The sequence below is a fragment of the Hakea prostrata genome, chromosome 1 (assembly GCF_041222555.1).
Source record: "Hakea prostrata isolate BN-2017 chromosome 1, UWA_Hpros_2, whole genome shotgun sequence".
Taxonomy (NCBI): domain Eukaryota; kingdom Viridiplantae; phylum Streptophyta; class Magnoliopsida; order Proteales; family Proteaceae; genus Hakea; species Hakea prostrata.
In genome coordinates this window covers 11483982-11500789 of record NC_142600.1, presented here as the reverse complement: position 1 = coordinate 11500789, position 16808 = coordinate 11483982, and the positions used below count along the sequence as shown (strand labels likewise).

At 40.4% G+C, this 16808-nt stretch overlaps 1 protein-coding gene across 11 annotated transcripts in view; it reads right to left on the bottom strand.

Annotated features, from left to right (window-relative positions):
* The window catches only part of LOC149027477 (large ribosomal subunit protein uL3m-like), a 44980-nt gene extending 31136 nt beyond the window's left edge, over window positions 1-13844 (bottom strand). For 5 of the 11 annotated variants that reach the window (XM_089162866.1, XM_089162891.1, XM_089162874.1 and 2 more), the window contains exons 1-3: window positions 13414-13586; window positions 11652-11708; window positions 11507-11572 (exon numbers count right to left, since the gene is read on the bottom strand). In XM_089162866.1, coding sequence (XP_089018992.1) covers window positions 11507-11572; window positions 11652-11708; window positions 13414-13518 — 228 coding nt within the window. In that variant the 5' untranslated portion in view covers window positions 13519-13586. Of the gene's footprint in view, window positions 1-11506; window positions 11573-11651; window positions 11709-13413; window positions 13587-13767 lie in introns of those variants that run through there. The other 6 variants (XM_089162913.1, XM_089162899.1, XM_089162929.1 and 3 more) reach the window with 3 other exon arrangements.
* Between the last annotated feature and the right edge of the window lie 2964 nt (window positions 13845-16808).

The window sequence follows — 16808 nt, the reverse complement described above, 5'->3', positions numbered from 1 at the left end:
GAATACATTGAGCTACAATGGAAAGACATCCTTCCTTAAGTCAGTAGATGGCTCAGATAAAATCAAAGATGCTGACTACCTTTACAAGCTTCTTAGGGAGGTGGTCCTCGAGGTAGGGCCAAAGAATGTTGTCCAAATTGTCATAGATAACGGTGCTAACTTCAAAAAAGCTGGTGAAATGTTGATGAATAAGAAGAACAGCAGGATCCACCTCTTTTGGACACCATGTGCAGATTGATCTTACGTTGAAGGACCTAGGGAAAAGAAAGCCAATCAATGTTGTGGTTGACAGGGCTAAAAGGGTAAGTAATTTTATTTATAACCATGGTTATGTGCTGAAGATGATGAGGAACCACTGTAAGGGTGATCTAGTCAGACTTGGATTGACTAGATTCGCCACCAACTATGTAGCTCTGAAAAGCTTCTAGAAGAAAGTGGCGGGGCTACAGCAGATGTTTGCAAGTGAGGAGTGGTTTAATTGGCGTGGATCTAGTCATCCTGATGCAGTACTAGTCCAACAAACCATTGCTGATGATTCCTTTTGGAGGCAACTGAATAGGACAATGGACATTGTAGAGCCTATTGTGTTTGTTTTAAGGATGGTGGATTCGGAGAAGAAGCCCACAATGCCCCACATATATGTTGCCCTTCAGCAAATGAAAGAGTTGGTTAGAGCTGCTGCCCCTAGCTCCTTCAAATCCTACGAGAGGATCATCGATGATAGATGGGAGACGCACTTGATGCATCCATTGCACTTGGCTGGTGAGTCACTTTTAAGTTTTTGTTGTATACTTTAATTTACATTCTTAATTTTTTTATAAGTTATAAGTTATAATTTATAATTTATAAACACGTAAACAACCAAATCACTAACCAAATTTTTTATTTCCACAATACAAGCTTACTACCTCAACCCAAAGTACCATTACAAAAATGATCTGGGGCTTAATGTAAGGTTAATGAATGCGATGTAAAACGTGGTGGAGAATATAGTTGTCAAAGCGTCCGCCAAGGCGGCAAAGCGGTTTTTCAACCGTTTTTTTTTTAACCGCTTAATTGACGACCAATCTGCAAAGGAACTCCAAGGCCCAAAGTGACATAGAACCTAATTTTTGCTTTGGGGGCCACACCCCTCCAGCAACAGAACATGAAGCATAAGCCATACTCAACAACAAGAATCAATTAATCAGTAAATGCCTAGGCAAACGCTTTGACAACCATGGTTTGATGAGATGAACTTATGTTTGTGTTCTTTTTTTGAATTATTTTTCATAATTATGATTCTTGAATGCTTTTTTTTTATATTTTTTTATTTTATGAATGTGACTATTGAATATTTGTTTAGCTTATTATAGAAAGTAGTTGTATTGAAAAGTAGTTATATCGAAAAAATTTAACCCAACCGCTTTGTTCGACTTATTGCTGCCTAGGCGTCGCTTTGTCGCCTAATTGCCTAGTCGGGACCAATCACTTTGGTCGCCTTGCCGCTTTGGCAACTATGGTGGAGAAGCTGTCAAATCCTGTTATGTAGGAGACAATTAATGGATAGATGAAAACTTATTCAATTGTTTCTTCAACTTCTTGCATTAGTGCATTAAGCATATCCATAATACAATAATTGAATAATTGGTCTACAGATCAGGGAGTTCAGGGATGCCTCTCGGAGTTTTGGAAAGCCTTTTGCAATTGCAACTAGGCAAAAAAATGATCTTGGTAAATAGTCCATTATTATAAGTCTATAACTCTGTAAATGATAACTAATAAGTTATATAAATATTAAGATTTACTTGCCTAATGCATTCTTATTTTTGGTTATGTAGCTGACTGGTGGGTGCTATATGGAACTAGTGTGCCAAATCTTAGGGACATCGTAATTAAAGTACTCTCACAGACTTGCTCATCCTCTGGTTGCAAGAGGAACTGGAGCACCTTCTCGCTCATCCATAGTAAGGTACGGAACAGATTGGGGAGTGAGAGGCTCGAGGACTTAATGTATGTGCATTACAACATGAGATTGAGAGTAGGGCACATACAAGATGATATAGATGACGAAAATCGCGAACCGATTGAGTTGACTGATATAATCCACGACCCCCCGCAGAAGATGAGGAAGATGATGTCATATATCAGTGGGTTAGGGATTGAGGTGGCCCAGTGCTGGATGGGCCAGGAGGGCAGCCAAATCCTACCATTGTTGTTGTTTTGATGAGGGTCAGGCTGCTATAGTAGCATCAGAAGGACCAACTGTACCATTTGTGGAGCCACCTGGTCGACTTGAAACAACTGCGGTGACATCTAGTAGTGGCAGTTCAGATGATGCCGATGATACCAGACGGCTAAGTGGCCCAAGTCAGCCATCGAGTCATGGAGGCAGTCAGGCTGGTGGTGTTGCTGGTGGAAATCAAGGTCAACAAAGGGAGTCACCTCCACCAGGTCCGAGTCATCCGACACATGCGAGCCACAGTTCCCCTATCTCTCGGACTTATATTAGGAGTAGGAAGAGTAGATCAAACCAGGGGCAAACGAATGATGATGCGAGCATGCAAGATCTTGAATTGAACATGTGAAGCATGAGCCTAGATCATGGTCATAATGATTCACAACAACAAAGTTTGGACAGTTGGCAATATCTTGAATTGAACATGTGAAGCATGAGCCTAGATCATGGTCTAACTCGGTACCTATACGGGGATCACAGCACCGAGTTAGATTACATTGGGTATTCTTCTTATGGATATCATGCTATTCCTCAAGACCCTGCACCTGGAGAGTACGCATATGGGAGTGAAGGTGGGTTGTTAACTGAGTGGTTTAGAAACCCCTACCTTATATTCATCAGCAACATGATGAGGATTATCCCAGAGTGCTATTCCTCCAGTATTCTGACATGGGGACATATTAGTTCTATATAAACCGATATGTGACATACTACAGTGATGGGTTGACTTGAGAGTCATATGTGGCCACCGTTCAGAATCAGTTGATGTAGAATGCTGAGTGATACTCTTATAGTCTTATTGTCTTGTAAGTTGTAAGTTGTAATCTTGTTACTCTTGTGCTCTTGACAAATTTATGACTAGTGAGTTGTGACTATGAACTTATGGATTATGATTTATGACTTACTAAAAGTCTAAAACTTCTTATGGTTGTAAAATTTTGAAGACATTTAAGTTCTTTGATAGTTTGATCACTTGAATACTTGATGTGTAATGTTAATGTATCTAATACTTGATAGTTGATAACTTGAATTACTTGATATCTTTACATTACATGTTGTCTAACCTTGCATTTTACAAAATTTCGGTTTTACACATAGGGTCGACTTAGAAGACATACTTAGGGTTATTTTCTCACAAATCTAAAGCGACCAATTTGTTCAAAAGGCCTTAAATAGGCTAAATACCAAGTTTCAGCCCAACCGAGACCCTAAAACCCACCGAGATTACGCCAGATTTTTTGTAGATCTCAACCAAGATCTAGCTTTTTTTGAGTGGCGAGATCTCGCTCAAGAGCAAGATCTCCTGCCATGTACATATATGAATAATGTGTAAAAGTGTCTCCCTGACAGAAGACTGGATTTTCTAAATACTCATCATGGTATTAAAGTCGAAGATGTTCAAACATGATATCACACATGTCTGAGAACAATTTTACCCTTAACCTAATTTTTCTCTTCCTTTTTCGGTAGCAACACCACATACCACCATCGATCGACATTCTCTTCCAATATTCGCCACACCTCTCAGCCTTCCAACACACTTCTACCTCAACCCTCCTTATCGCCACCTTGCCGCAGGTCCTCCTGGGGCTCTCTCTTGCAAACCCTCCTCTCTTCTGCCTTCTTTTCATTGGCCCTTTCTAGGTTCCTGGCTTCCCTTCTTAGCTTAGATCCCCTGGTGGTGATCACTTTTTCTCCCACCAAGGGTCATTATTACACATAGACGGTCCAAATCCTTCAGTGACGAAGGAGCCCTTGTTCTTTTGTTTCCCATATTCTTTCCAATCAGCAAATATGTCTACACGATCTACTAGTTTGTTCAAGTGGAAGAGGCTCTAGTTACACGTGATTGGGATTTTCACTCTCTTAGATGAACCCTGTCAAGCTAATAGGGATAAACTATCTAAGTCAGCCAAGATCTTTGACACTCGTAGTGGGATCCAGGGGTCTTGTCATCATCATCATGGCACCACAATGAAACCTAAGACTATTGGTCCAATTCAAAAAAATGCGAAACTAATGAATGTCTAGGGATGGGTTACCTGGTCAATTCCATAGAACCCACTATCACTGAGAGTTACCTCCTTAACAATGTTGCAGTCATGTGGCAAGTTGCCAAAGCAAAAATATTTGAAGGTTGGCAATAATGCTCATTCTTTTGATATTCATAGAAAGATCCATTAGTTGCAGCAAAAGGCCCTCATCCTCTCTCAATATTATAATACTATGTGTGGGTACTATCACACTCTAGATTTTTATGGGAAATTTACTCCATCTATAAGATAGATGCTACTTCTTATCAGAATTGGGAAGACAAACTCCGAGTTTATGATTTTCTAGCTCGTCTACATATGGAGTAGAATCAGATTTGTGCTCATATGCTTTCCATGAGCCATCCTCACACTTGAATAGGCTTTGCATATGTAGTGCAATAATGCATACTATTGCCATTGAAAGATTGACTCTTGTTGCTAGCTCTGGTGGTCCTTCTATGGTCTGTCTTTTCCTGCATGTAAGTATTGCAGTGCTGACTCTGATAAGTCTACTTGCATTCCCATCAAGTGTGACTACTATGGTCATGAACATTACATAGAAAGAAGAAGAAAAAAATGCAGCTTCATAGCCATCCAGCTGCCTACCATGAAGGGGCTAAAATACGAAGCGTGGGACTTCTCAAGCCACTATTGATGACCCTTTTAGTGCACTGGCACCTCTCTCTTCAGATGAACACCATCACCTATTAGTTGATGACCAAGCTCAAGTTGTCTTCCTCTACATCGATGTCTGGTGTTTAGGCTGAAAATGACTACTGTCCTGTTTATGTTGTATAACTAGCATGTTTATCTTTTATTTGCCACTGCATTTCCCCTTTATTTAATATTCTCAGATTAGAATATGAACCAACCTAAAGGATGCCTAACCAGCTCTTGTAGGATCCTAGTCTGTAGGGTTCCTTGATGTAAACCCCAAATGTAGAGTTTAGTCTTCAGGATCTATTCAAGTGAACTTCGCAGTAATTTTAAGTTTGTATAGCCTTGAGGTTCCATAGGCAAAAGAGGAATCAACAGAAGAGGGGCTGCAAAAGAGAAGAAAGATAAGGGCTGGGGTGGGGGTTTGTTTGCATTTATTTGTAGGAGAGAAATAGAGGTAGAAGCACACAAATAATGGCAGCAATTAGAACTCCACAGCAGCCGCAGCCCGCAGGCTTCCTTCCTCAGGAAACCCATGACTCCAATATTCACCTCTAAGTCTCAGTTTATTCAGATATTCAAAATCTGTCCTCTTAACAAGCTAGAGCCATTATTTATAGCCTTACATAAATGAACTCACACTGGGACTCAACATTAGAAGGTGATTGATCCAGACTAGGACTTTGTAACAAGAATTCCGACTTAACTCATCTCTGGATATTTCAAATCACAAAATAACTCATCTTTGGATAATTCAAATCACAATACATGAGTACACACCTTGTAGAACTGAACTACAACTAAGGGGACTTCCTCTCTAATTGGAACTCCTAACTTGACTGGGACTTGATGTAAACCAGGGCTAGGGTTAGGGATAGTTTGATCAATTCCATAGGGTTTGCGCAGGAAGTTACCAGCGAAGGAGAGAAGGGTTTTAGGGTTTCTACAGTGGTTTTAGAGCCTGCTGGAATTAAATTCGAGATCCGAATCGCCATTGTAAAAAGAATTACAGATTTGAAATTTGAATTCAAATGCAAACCAGGGTTTCGGTTAAGGTTGGGAGAGGGTTTAGGCTTGCTGTCCTGCAGTTTAGGCTTGAGAATGCCCTGATCTTCAAGCCAAAGGCTGATTCATATCATATAGCCATGGTCTCACTAAAATAACATCAGATAACCTCATTGAAACCACATCACACCAGATCTCCTCAAAATAGGAATGGAGACTGATGGGCGCTACACATCTCAATTCAAATTCTAGCTGGTCATCATTGAGGAGGAACTCGATATGGTTGGGTATGCTTTTTAGTTCTGGGCTTGGCTCTGTTGATGAGGCTTTCAGATACTACATTAATACTGCTACCATTGTTTACACACACCTTGGCTGGGATTCCTCCTGATCTGAGTCTGGTGTAGAAGATGTAACTTCTCCAGCGTCTTCTTTTGTTTCTGCTATCAGAATCTTGGTCATGACATTTATGGAAGGGTTATATTAGAAATGCTCTTCATCGTCAGGGTTCTAAAGTTCTTCGCTGTAGTGTTATGCGGATTCACCCATGACTCTGGCTACTGCTGATTCATCCTAGCTCTAACACCAATATCTGTAAACCCCAAATCCAGGATTTAGTTTTCAAGATCTGTTCAAGTGAACCAGCAGTATTTCTAGGTTTTACAACCTGCAGTTCCAAGCATAAATGTTGTCCTGAGAGATTTTAGGGTTGAGGAATAGGGCCTTTAGGATTCGGGTAGACTTAGGGTCCAGGGTTTAATGACTTCCAGATCTGAACCTTGCTACAAAATAAAATTCAGAACTGGATTTTAAGCTTAAGGTTTAGGAATATTAGGGTTTTTAGAGGGTGGCTAGGGCTAGGGTTAAACTAGAAGGTAAAGGAGGGGTAGGGGATGATGATTCTAAAAGGAAATAGGTTTTGGATGAAGGGTTTTAAAGATATGAGTGAAAAAGGTTAAGGTTTCTAGGTTTGCTGAAGAAGATGAAGCGTAGGGTTTTCCAGGGTTTTGGATGAAGGGAAAGGGGCAGATGTTAGGATCAAAGGGTAGGGGAGGGGAGGAGATGCTGCAGCCAAAGAGGGAAGGGATTAGGGAGGGGGAATTGGGAGAACTAGGGCTTAGGGATCAGGGAAGGGAATGAAAACCTAGGAATTACTATGCTGCCACAAGAGAGGAGAAGGAAAAAAGGGGGCTGATAATGAAGAACTCGGGTTGGGGAATGGGAGAATAGGGATGGGGAAGGTCGGGTGATTCTGCCGCAGGGGTTGGGGGACAGGAATGCAGGTTTGCGATGTGAAGGGGTGTCCGGCTGTCCGCCTTATAGGAAAAAGGGGTTTGGGATTTTATTTTTTATTTTTTGGGGGGTTGGGGGGGGGGGTTTGAGGGTTGCCGCAGGCAAGGGGGAATCCAAAGTAGAGGAACCACGAAGGAGAAGAAGAAAGGAGAAAAATAGGGGCTGGAGGTGGCAGTTTGTTTGCACTTATGTGTAGGAGAGAAAAATGGTAGAAGCACTCAAATAATAGTAGCAATTAGAACTCCACTGCAACCACATGCTTCCTTCCTCAGGAAACCCACAACTTCAATATTCACCTCCGATTCTCAGTTTATTCAAATATTAAAAATATGTCCTCTTGACAAGCTAGAGGCTATATTTATAGCCTTACGTGAATGAATTCACAGTGGGACTCAACCTTAGAAGGTGATTTAGACTAGGACCTCTTATTAGACTTCGGACTCTTAAACAAGGATTTTGACTTAACTCATCCTAAGATAATAAAAATTACAAAACATGAGTAGGACTAGACTTTTTTTTTTTTTTTTTTTTTTTTGGGGGGGGGGGGGGGGAGAATAAAAAAATTCATTAACCAAACGGAAGAAAAGGGGAGGGGAAAATACAAAGCCATAGACAGGCTCAATAAAATGAGCGCAAAAGACCAGCACAAGAGGTATATAGCCTTACAATAAAACCAGAAAAACAACATTACCACAACACTAAGCCAAAATGGACCAAAAGGGCAGTAGACCTAGCTAGACCAACATAGTTTCCAATTCGATTGATGACAGAAAGCCTTCATTGTAACAAAGGGTAGGACAAGCTGATGCAGCACAACAGATGCTACGGTTGGAAGCATCACAGGAATGAGTAATGGCAGAAAAGAAACAGAGGGAGAAGAAGAATGTGGATATGGGTTCGAGCTTGATTCGGAGAGATCAACGACGACGCCCCTCATGGCTTTATGGATTTATCCCCCAATGCTAGAAATGCCATCGAGGAATAGAACCCGTGATGATTTGGAGTTGAACCCTGAAACAGAAAGGGGGGAGGGAGAGAGGAGAAGGAACAGAGGGAGGAGATGGATCCAGATCTGAGTTCGCAATTATTCGGAGATATCAGCAACGATACCCGTCATGCTTCCTCCGACGCCAGAGAGGCCCTCGAGACTGGAACCCTCAACAAATTGAGATGAACCCTGAAATGGGCCCCAATCTTCTTCTTTTTTCAAGGAAAAAGGGAGGAAGAAGATGAGAAGTAGAAGAGAAGGTGGGAGCGGAAGGAGTTAGGATCTCAAATCTGAGACCTTACTCAACCAAACCTCTGCTGAAACAGAATGAGAAGCAAAGGGAAGATGAGAACCAGAGGGAAAAGAATGGATATTAAATCTGAGATCTCGCTCGACCTAACCTCTGCAGAAATAGAGAGAGAGATAGGGAAGGAGGAGAAGCAATGAGAAAAGGAGAACCAGAGGGAAGAGAATGGATCTCAGAACTGAGATTTTGCTCGACCTATCCTTTGCAGAAAGTGCCAGAAACAGAGGAGAAGCAAAGAGCAGAGGAGAACCAGATGGAGGAGATCGGATCTTAGATCTGAGATCGTGCTCGACCAAACCTCTGCAGAAACAGAGAGGAGAAGGGGAGAAGGGGAGAGAAGGAGAAGCAGTTAGCAGATAGAGGAGAAGAAACAGAAAGAGGAAATCGAACCCACTGTGATGATGGAGAAACCATCAAGGGTGGCCCTCAAAGCTCAGAACCCTAGTGACTCTCCAAAATGGAGATGGCCTTTCCTCCTATGAAACATAGTTGTTATTCCTTTTGAAGTTTCAGGACCAGACTCTTTGTACAACTTGAACTACAATTAAGGGGAATCCCTCTCGAATTGGGACTCCTAATGTGACTCAGACTCTTCAATAACTTGACCAAAACAAAAGTTGAACTAGCTTCGTAATAGAATTTGGGCTACCACTAGAGGATCCCTCCCTAATTAGGACTCCTAGCTAGAATAGGACTCTTTCATAACTTAACAAAGGATTGTAACGAAATAAAGATAGACTTGGACTCTAACAAGATTTTGATTTGGCCTATATCAAATTGGGTTGGAGTACATGTATCAAAATGACCCTATGCTGGTCACATTTCCCAGGGTTGCTGGCTAGGCCGCAGGATACTGGGAACCTCCCTAGGCCTTCTTTGGGTAGTCCTGGACCGGTTCACATCAGGTTCCCCCTACATCAATGTCTGCAAATTATTCCACTCTACACCAATGAGCTAATCAGCCTAAACTTGAAGCACCAAACAGAGAGATCTCACACTGGAGATGAAGGCGCAAGCAGCAGCTTGCATCGGCAATTTCATTAATCAAATTCATGTTTAACAATAGACCTATTTCAACCTTATATAAAAGGCTCAAAAATAGACTCCTATACTACAAAGGGAAGGCCTTAACCTACCATGTACTTAAATTGTCTACGAAAATAAACAAACTCAAATATAGTCTAATTGGTAGATTACATTCTAATAATCAGTCATGTGCTAATCACATGCTAACTTAAATTGAATCATTGGCTCAACCAGTTCAATCTTATCTTAAAAGATAAAAGTTAAACGAATTAACAAAGCTAATCCCTACTTAGCCTAACTACCCATATTTTAAATCCCAAAAGAACCCATAGGAACAAGGGGCCAGTCCTATTAGACCCAACCAAAGGCTCATTCCTAGGAAAAGAAACTCTATTTGTGATAAACTAGCATTATCATCAACAACAACAACAATAAGCCTTGTCCCAACTAAATGGAGTCTGCTACATGGATTCTTACCTTCCAATCAGTTTTGTTTGAGGTCATGCTAGATACAAGGCCTAAGCTATGCATATCCTTTCTCACCACTTCTCTTAAGGTTATCTTAGGTCTACCCCTAGCTCTTCTAGTCCCTTCAATCTAGATTATATCACTTCTCTGTATAGGGACATTTATAGGTCATCGTTGAACATGGTCGTGACACCTCAAAAAACTTTCTTGAAGCATATCACTTATGGGAACAACTCCCGAACTAACTTTAAAATGATCATTCATTATCTTATCCTTCCTAGTTTTGCCACTCATTCATCTTAGCATCCTCATTTCTGCTATACTGAGTTTACCTATATGATTCTTTTTAACAGCCCAACACTCTGCATCGTACATTATAGCTGGTCGAACAACAATCCTATAAAATTTTCCTTTAAGCTTTAATTGAATACGCCAATCACACAAGACCCCGGATGCACCTCTATCCACTTCATCCACCCTATTTTAATTCCTCAGGAAACATCATCCTCTATATCACCTCTTTTATTTGTTTGTGATAACCTAGCATCACTAACCCTAATTCTGCCATAATTAAACTAGTTATGTAACAAGTTCCTGTTCTGGCCCTTAATTCTATCTAAGGCTACATTAATAGCACTTCCACCACCTCCAACCCAGAGATTATCCTCTCCAATGGCAAATATGAAGATAAAGAACCCAACCTCGATCACGGTAACATCTACGTCCCTTGTGCATCACCACCACTAGCTCAACAACAAACTTCTAATAACTGCAGGATAGTCAAAAATGTTCATATATTTTTTTGAATGAACAACCACCATCTAAAGCACTATTCTACAAGGCTATCTAATTTGATCATTAATCAAACAGTGCCTTTGGCACTATAAAAAAGATAGAACCTTCTATAAATAAAAAATCTAAATACAAATTGAACTTTCAATATGAAATGCATGAAGACCTTAGATAGTCAACTTGATTTAATAATGCAACCACTCAATTAGCAGAACATTCGATAAATCTATTGGACAATCTAAAGAGATCCAAAGTCTTTGGAGGTTAGGACCATCTTAGGTAGTACTTTTTTAGTCTTCTTAAGTCTTCTACTTGTGCATTTGATTCCACCAAGGCAAAGTTTCAAGATTTTGTAAAGGTTGTATTGGAACTATCCATTAGCTATCCACTACCAATAGTTGGTTGACTGCATTTTAGGATAAAGTTTAGCAAAGTGGTGTACCTATACAAAACTCAGCTGATGTCAAAAATTGATGCTAAGATGCTACAGGAATTTCATTCCACTGCTAGTCAACTGTCAAGAGGACAAACAATTTCTCCACCAATTCAAATCAGCAAGAAACATTTCTACAGCCTCTAGACCTGAAAGGTTAACTATACATTTAATCTGGTGACGACAAAATTAACTGTTGTCTACGATGACACAACCTTGTTGAAGAAAACCTCCATCTTTATCAATACCAAAAAGGAAAAAGCAAGAGAATGAAGATTAAATTTACTTTGATAAAGACCCAGGATGGCATAAATCCCTCACCAAGCACCCAGTTGACAAGCCCCTGGATGTCCTGTTTCACAATAGAAGATTCAATTCAGAGATTATACTTCAATTAGAAAGTATAAAAAACTAAAATAGTCTAAACATACTAATAGATTTAATGTTGAGTCAGCAGCAGGAGCTTTAAAAATAACATCTGCCTTCTCCTGTGAAGACATGTCAGAATGCCAGGTCAGTATCTAGTTCATCAATACATTATAAAAAATTACATAAATGTGAGAGTCCCATCAATGGAGGGGGGGTGGACAGAAAAATCACATCTAGACAGATATTATCCAGGCCACAAAGCTCCAAGAGGAGAAAGAAAAGTAGAAGAGAAAGAAATAGCCATCATAAAAAATTTAAAAATAGAAAAATCCCCCACCTCTGCCCTCCAAAACCAACACATTAAACCCTAACCCTAGAATTGACAACCCCCGGCCCAAAAAAAATTCCAAGTCAAACCTGCTTGTTCTTTGAAGATCTTGGCTATTGGCTAGTGGTTGACTCCTATCAGTCTATGACTAGAAAATGTGTCCACACACACACAGTTGTCAAATTTGGCGCATTAGAGACCTGCTTGCTCATTGAAGATCTTGATTATTGGCTCGTCAATAATTGCCTATTGATTTAGGACTACAGAAAATGTGCTCCTTTACACTTCAGAATGTTACATGGTATGCATGCATATAACAACTCAGTCTCATCCAGTCATTCCAACTAAATGGGGTTAGCTACATGAATCCTAGGAAAAGAATAAACATTAGTAAGAGCAAAAAGAAACAACACAACACCAGCTATATGGGGACCGGTATAGGTAGCCTAGCGCTTCAATCAGCCCTATTTGAGATTACCCTTGAAACTAGACTTAATTGTGCATGTCTTTCCTCATCACTTCTCCTAAGGTTATTTTAGCCCTTGCTCCTAGCACTTTTAGCACGTTGAAACTACTCCAGACTGGAGCATCTCAAGGCCTCAAGCGAAGCCCCCATTCTAGATAAAAGCTACAAGGTAGTCATTTGAGGCTGTCCAGCCTACCTTATGCATATCCCAACACAGCAATCTAGTTAAATGTGACTTTTAAACAGATTATGATTGTGAAATCATTACCAAATACCAATGACTCTTCAAACATATCAAAAAAGGGAAAAGGGCATGGAAAAAACAAACCCTTGCTCTTCTAATGTGAACACCAACCTCATCTATACTATAAGCTCTCAAATTCTTCTTACCGTCACTTCCTTGACTAACTAAAATATAAAAAACTCCCAGCATTGCCAAGTATTGCTTCACTTCTCCCAGCTAAGGTAACAAATGCTCAGATGATTCAGCTATAGCAAACTCCAGTTCCGGAGTCAAAGTAAAGTCATGATTCACATAATAACAGTACGATAGTTTGTAAATGGTGCACCCTACTCTTCAAATTCTCTCTTCGGCTTCCAGTTTCAACAGGGTAACCCCGGAAGATAATAATAGATAACGAGGCAGCAATTCCGCCTGTTTTTTTAAAGTTCTAAGCCAACTGATTTTTAACGTGAAACAAAGAGACAATGTTATCCATTTTCCAAGGCAAGTTAAAGGTAAAAAGAAAACTATGATTTTCTCCATTCTCCAACACTAATTCATGGCATGTCTTTAGTAAGGCCTTCAAAAATACCATATTTTTTCATCCTAATCTGAAAAAATGACTAAGAAAATGAAGAAGAGATTACACTTTCTCCTGCAACAGCATACTGGTTTTGGTTTCACGATGAAAAAGAAAAAAAGGGAGGAGGCGGAAAATAGAAACAAATACCAATCGACTCCGTCTGAACGAATACTTAAAAAGTTTTTCTTTCACAAAAGAAAGACAGAGAGAGGAGGGAGACGTACGTTAGGTCCGTACACGTCAAAGTAAGTTGTGGTGCCATTGTTCTTCCCAGAATTGTTGGCGTTATTTGTTGTATGCTGTTCGCGCCTGAGGCCCGCGGAAGCCATGATCGTTCTTTGCTCTGAGAGCTACATCTGAAAACGAGGAGAAAATAACTGAGAAATAGGGTTTTGTCAAATAAGGAATCGGTATTTGGCATTGTGTAATCGAAATCGGGCCGGACCGGTGCTCTATCACCCCTACGGTTCGAGTGTGACTTTAAAAAAGTCCAACCGTATCAAATTAGAGGAAATCGAGATCGAGCGGTTAAGACGGAGTGATTTACCAAATCCGATCAAGTTTTTTTTTCACCCTACCCTGAAAGCGAAGGAGGTCGATGCCTCGGAATCGCTACGGTCTCAGTCTTAAAATCACCATGTAAATCCTACAAGAGGAGTGAAAGGCCGTTTTGCACCCTAATTTCTGCAACGTCGAAACACCCTCTATTTTATTACCCAAAAAAAGAAAAAGAAACACCCTCTAATATGCTAATATGCAGATCTTACATGGTGAGTCCGGATAGGATCAGCTCCCCGTCAACTTTACCACCATAAATACAGGGGATCAAGGGTTGAGTGATGAGATTTTTTTTATTTTCTTATTTTATTTTCTTTTATGTATGGCATAGGATTTGTGGTGGAAAAGCCGTTGGGGAGCCCACCTGACGGGGTAATGATCCATAGTTACATAGCTGCCACATAGGTTAATTTAGGCAACATGATTAGTATACCCTTAAATAAAAAAGTAAAACCCTAGAGAACTGAAATTAGAAAATTAAATGCACCCTCAAACCGTAACACGGATCTCCCAACCCTTCTACCCAAACGGCCCAAATCCCATCCACCTCTATCCATTACCGGCACCCAACTACCCACCCCCACCATGTAGGAGACTGGGAATTATTCGGATATATTTTGGCATCCTTTTCTTTGATAGATTCCACGCGGAGCTCCTGAATTTGTTGAATAATTATTTCAATGGATCAATTCCGAGAGTTTTTAAAATGCAAAAATTTGAGTTTTCATGACCTAGGAGCTAACATTTTCACCGTCCAGATCACATCGATGAGGTTGGGGTGCTTCTTAGAAGGGGAAAAAGAAAGGTTTATGATGAGCATCTGCTTGAGTAGATCAGTTCGCTAGGTTTAATGATTTAGTGGGTGATGACAAAGGAATCATCCGAGTAGACAACACCGAGTAAGCCATTATATCCAACCTAGCTCGACCGGGACGGGACCGAGCCAGAAGTGTGCAAGGCAAAAAGTGCAGCCAGAGTTTTTTTTTTTTTTTTTTTTTTTTGCACAAAAAGAAGGAATTCAAGGAAGTTGGGAACTTGGGATCCTTCGGGACTCCCAATTAATAAAAGTTTAAAAAACCCTAAAATCGAGAAAACAGAAGGAAGTGCCCTAGGGATCCGACGGTCCAAATCCCAAGGTAAATCTATATAAACCCAACTCCCAAGCAGGGCCAGGGTAATTGAGTTGAGTCACTTTCATGTTTGTGTGATTTCTCATTTCTCTTTTAAATTTTGCAACCGTGCAGAGTTTGTTTTTAGTGGTTCGACTTAATCGTTGGAGGCGACTTCCCAACCACCCTAGTCAGCGTACATTTAATCCTTTCTTGTAGGCTTTCGACAAGATCTCAAACACATCGATTGGGTACGTAGATGGAGTGGCTAGTGAACCATTTCTTCTTTTCCATGGAAATTCAAACAAAACAAAGAACAGAATTTGGCAAACAAATATTTAGGGGTAAGGAATCCAATTTCTTGCAGTCAAAACTACCCTATCAAATTGGAACAATATTTTTGCTTTGAGGTGTTCATTACCAATCGAGCAACCTTTCTTTTAGGGGTGAAAGTTTGGTCTTGGTGGCCTTATCCTGCCTTGTCTCAGCCTTAATCCGAACAGTGCCTAAGTTAGGGCCAAAATATTTTGTCCCAGAGGGCAGGTATCGCACCCTATCCAACGATATCAATTCCACCTCGACTACACGTGGATGTGATCCACAGTCATAAGATCGGATTACAATCTCAATAATAAATAAAGCACACAACACCATAATCAAGAGCAAGGAAATATCAAGTCTATCAATAAATAAGAAACATAAATGTTTAAAGTTTCAAAAATTGAATTTCAAGGAATATTTGAAATGAAGTCTGTAAGCAGAATCAACGGAAATAGTCTAATTAAGGTTTACAATTGTTCTTAAGCATTTCATAGGTCTCGGTATAGCCTACAAAACAAACAAACATGTGCATAATCCTAATTAGTGTCACCACTTTCTCATAAGTGATCTCTTGACACTCAGAAGGTTGAACTCCATAGGAGCAGCCCATACAAGTGCACAGGTCTCCGTGCTCCTTGGAGTACTCAGTACTCATTGCACTGTTCCACAAGAGTCGAACTCTTCGGGGAAAAAAAAAGTTTCCTCATGACCTACAAATTAATATAAAGAAAACAATAAAATTCACAACGATGAGTTCCACAAAACTCAGTAAGACAACAATCCACATATACCATGATAACATTAATGTAGGAATGTAAATGATGCAATGATATTCTAGATATGCAATTGATAAACTAATCATGAGAGTCTCTACCTAGGCAGACACGCGTTAAGATGAATACCAAAATCCTATGGGAAGTTTTGTCACTCTGGTCCTTCATGGACTGGCTATTTATGTTGGGATCCCGCAATATAGGGGAACAATCCACATCAAATCATGGCTGGGGTTATATGGCCACACTCTCTCCCCACAACCATTAGTCTGAATACTGACGCGTGCCAAAAAATCCTAAACCCAATGCAAGCACATATAAGTACCACTCTACACGTGATCCACGTATCTTTCTTCATGCCTAGTGTTCTTTTGGTCCAATATCCTTATTCACCTAGGTATGTTATTCCTGACAGACTAGCCACTTATGTTGGATTAACATTTCGAAACCCTATGGTTATCCACATATGCTGGGCGGGTGTCTCTTATGTCTCATCACGACACCCCAAGTCATCTTTTGGAAGCTCATGAACCCAACCCTCAACATATCCAGCCCTACCAATGCATGATAGCAATGGGTCTGTCTCTTCACAAACTGGTACCTATATTGGATGCCCACAAGACCCAGCCATTGTCATCACAGGTCATTCGACTTCAATACCCTAGCCGAAAGGGTAATAACATGTAAATGAGTGACCTAACAATGCATCTAGACTTCCTAACATGCTAAATAGCAGCCACGGGGTGCACCTAAGGCACCAATGACAATAGTCCAGACTACAGCCCCCGATGTATAAGGCTAGGAATACCAACCCAAGCGTTCCTTATATCAAAGTCACACAATGAATCATACCACATC